At 32.3% G+C, this 4,159-nt stretch overlaps 1 protein-coding gene across 1 annotated transcript in view; it reads right to left on the reverse strand.

Annotated features, from left to right (window-relative positions):
• LOC117118485 (meiosis inhibitor protein 1-like) overlaps positions 1–3,380 on the reverse strand; it is a 26,309-nt gene extending 22,929 nt beyond the window's left edge. Inside the window, exon 1 of the mRNA XM_033263085.1 lies at positions 2,671–3,380. Coding sequence (XP_033118976.1) covers positions 2,671–2,770 — 100 coding nt within the window. The 5' untranslated portion in view covers positions 2,771–3,380. The remainder of the gene's footprint in view (positions 1–2,670) is intronic.
• Between the last annotated feature and the right edge of the window lie 779 nt (positions 3,381–4,159).

Here is a 4,159-nt window from a genome sequence, read left to right on the forward strand (position 1 = left end):
AATCGAATCACTTGCGAGATTTCTTTCACAAGTAGTATTTGGAAACGTAGTGAGTATTCAAAACATCACTCCAATACATCTTACCTATTTTTAATTTCAGCATTCTCAACTCTCAATGAATCAAGTTCTCGGATTTTTACTTTTATTTCTTGAATATGGATTTGTTTTTCTTCTTCCATTCTGTAAAGACTAATTAATATAGAAAGTATATAAACTTATCACATCATCATAATTATCACCATTTTCAACGATGGCATCTATTTCTGTATATAGTTATAACAAATTTCCTTTCACCTGTTTTTAATTTCAGCATTCTCCACTTTTAATGAGTCGAGTTCCTCGATTTTTAATTTTATTTCTTGAATATGGATACTTTTCTCTTTTTCCAGTCTGTAAACAGTAAATAGTAAAGATAGTAAAATAAAAATATATCACGGCCACATCATTATTATTATCGTCATTGTATTTAGTTATAATCGATATCGACTCACGTATTTTTAATTTCAGCATTTTCCAGCATCAGTGAGTTTAGTTCCTCGGTTTTTACTTTCATTTCCTTAATATTGATTTGTTTTTCCTTTTCCATTCTGTAAGAGTAAATACTGTAAAATAATCTTATCATCACCACCAACATCATCATTATCTGCATCATCAAAAACACCAACAATAACATTTGTTACTGCATTTAGTTATAGTAAGTTTCAACTTATTTATCTTACATTTGAGCAGTCTCTACTTTCAATGAATTTATTTCCTCCTCTTTTACTTCCATTTCTTTAGTATGGATTCGTTTTTCTTCTTTTATGCTGTAAAGAGTAAATATATTAAAGTATACATACTTACTACGACCCCACCATAATTATCATCCACAGTAACACTTTTGATATATATATCATATAAATCATCAAAGGTACATATACATTGTTTAATAAGGACATGATGGAACATCGTAGGCTACCCTGTAGCTTTTCAACGAATAAAGTCCTATAAAAGTCATTGTGTAATATAATGCCATATATATATATATATATATATGAAATGAATGTATATGAAATGAAATTTTCGGCAACGCCTGCTGCCTTACTCAGCTATAGAGTGTCTAAAGTAAAAGATGACAATCTGGCTGTATTAACTAGACATGTTAAACATAGCAGTAAACTAATGAACTGTGAAGAGCATAGCAAATCTGTTAAGTACATTGTTGAGCGAATTACCACCTGAGACAACTACACAAGGAGATTGGAAACGCAACTGGATTCTATTGTACTCTAGTTTGTAATGTCTGGTCATGTCCTTATTGAACACTGTATATGTACCTTTGATGATTTACATTATATTTATTCAGCAGTGTTAACGGCTAACTTCCTTCAATATCATATACAATATACAACAGTATTTATTTCTAGCCGTTTCTCCAGATAATCTATCTGGCTGACGCCCTCTTAAGGCGCACCATTGTGTAATACAATGTTCCCGACGGTTTTTTGGACCTGTTCAACCATGAAGCCTTCGTGGTCTAGTGGTTATGATGCTCGCCTTGTCAGCGCAAGGTCACAGGTTCGAATCCCATCCAAGGAATTTTATTACACAATGAATTTTATAGGACTTTATTCGTTGAAAAGCTACAGGGTAGCCTACGATGTTCCATCATGTTCTTATGAAACACTGTATATGTACCTTTGATGATTTATATTATATATATATATATATATATATATATATATATATTATATATATATATTATAGTATTAGGAAATGTCATTTTGATGGCATATATCACGCTTTACATATTAGTATTTTTAGTCATTATTACCATATTAGTTTCAGTTTAGTTACACACAATGAACACAATATATAAGAACATTATAATACGGAAATTCAAAAGAGTGATATGGGTTCATAAAATAATATTGAACTGACAAAATAAAACTTCATGATAAAGATACAGATTTATAATTAACAAAAATGATATTCTTAACATAAAAAAAAAAAATAATAATCAGAAATGTGCTTGGGTTATGGAGTATATTGAAGAAAGACCAAAGTGAGTCTAGCCACTGTATTTGTGGGTTTATGCATTTTGATCATTAATATAATTATATCATACAGAAAGCTCGTAAAAGCCAGAGTTTTTTGATACAATAATGATTTAGTACACAATCTACAGTATGGTAAAAAAAATGTTTTCCTAGTGCTGGACAAGGTAGAAAAAAATCTGAAATCAGATTTAAATCAAGATAAAAAATTTAAAAAAATTAAAAAAATAAGTAAAAAAATAAATTAAAATTTAAAAAAACTTAATAAAAAAAAAAAAATGACTTTCTTCTTTACTTCTAAATGAGAAGAATTATGCCTTAATTACCATTTACCCCTAGGTTTATTTTGTATTTGGAGTACTAGGTTGCTCCTACTGTAGTTTCTAATTCAATACACAGTAGAATTAAACAGTCATTCTAATTATAACCGTCAACAACTTACAAATTACATATTTTGCAAGCAGTCAGGTCAGGTTCTACCTGCTACTGGTAACCATGTACAGTAAATCACTTCGTGACTAAGTGACCGGCTCACATACTGGAGCAACTCTGCTAGGTGTGTGGACTCCCGGAAGTATTAAAAATAAGACCTCATAGACACACTAGGTCTAGTGAATTGAACATGAACACCTACCTAGTGAGTTCATCATGACCTCTGGTGAACGAGCAGATGAAATCACTGCAAGGAGATTCTTAATAAGCCCATTCACAAGCGGCTCCTTGAGGAGAGTCATGTGACTCCCAGCAAGATGGAGCAGGATGTAAGCAACAGCTGATTGGATGTCCTCATCTGGATACTGTAGTCCTGTTAACAAGTATTCTGTAAAACTTCCTAGAAAAATACAAGAAAATGTTGGCTATGATTTCCGGAATAAATAATATGTGGAGGGGAATAAAGTTTCTGCGTGGGGATGAGGGAACGGCGATTAAGTTAGTAATTTTTGAACTACTGTGTATTTCTTTCAGCTCATCAAATTTTAATTGAGCAACATTATTTTATTCTTCAAGGGCAGGCGCCTTAAGCCCTGCCCCAAATCCCAGACTGCAATATTGCAGTAACGTAGCTCTGTACGAAAGTGGTTTATGTGTGTCCTCTGAAAATAATCAAGATATTTTATAAGTATCAAATTATGGTTGTGTCTCCTGTGTTTTCCATAAGGATCAGTGCTTGAGGTATGTTTCGGATTTGCAAATGATGATTTACCAAAGACTAACATATTTTATTATTAAGACTCTGGGCAGCGTCGTTTTCTGTCGCAGTCTAACGGCAGTAGACCTGAGGCACTGGGCCGAAGCAGAAGCTGCTGTTACATCGAATTAGCCAGTGTGTTTCTGCGTATACGCACTAGTGAAGGCGACGCTGCCTCGACATCAGTTGTTGGAGCCCCCTCTTCAAGAACCAATCAAATTATATACCTTTTTAGCAATTTCAAAATCATTTACCAGTCAGATATACTTTTAATAAATAAATCTTTTATAATTATTAACATCTATAATATTGCAAATTGATGATGCACACTGACGCATATATAGTACCCTAGTGGGGTCCTCTGTCAGTATAGATTCAGAAGACAATTTAAATCAATTTTCAGAGAAATAATTTCATATTTTATAAGTTGGGGGTCGATCAATATAATATATAGTGCTAAAATTAATGTGTACACTTCTTTATAAATAATTTAATGAAATTCAATTATCTTAAATTTAAATTCCCAGATTTCTATGTTTCCTTTTTCATGACCTTCCCTCACATGTTCATAAGAATTGGCCTTAAATATGTGCAAACAAAAATGTGAAAAACATGAAATTTTGTGCCAGTAGTGTATAATGAAGGTTTGCATTTTTGTGCCAAGCGTAGGCATAAGCTGTGTAGTATTTTCACTGTGCCACTGTCTAATACCAGTAAGGGTTCTCAATACTTTTTCAGTGCGTCTAAATTTTTTTGTGATCAAAAATTTTCCGCAAGAAAAAGTACACTGTTTTTTACAGCCTAATTAATAACAGCAGAATGTTGTATTCTACTTGTCTACATGAGAAAATAATAAAGTACAAAACATAAGCACAAAATGAGAGCATTCAACCGTATATCCGTGGTCCCTAGGGATACAAAATCATAGTACTTC

Source organism: Anneissia japonica, unplaced genomic scaffold (genome assembly GCF_011630105.1).
Source record: "Anneissia japonica isolate Jap-2015-1 unplaced genomic scaffold, ASM1163010v1 scaffold287869_len1821871_cov162, whole genome shotgun sequence".
NCBI classification, from domain to species: Eukaryota; Metazoa; Echinodermata; class Crinoidea; order Comatulida; family Comatulidae; genus Anneissia; species Anneissia japonica.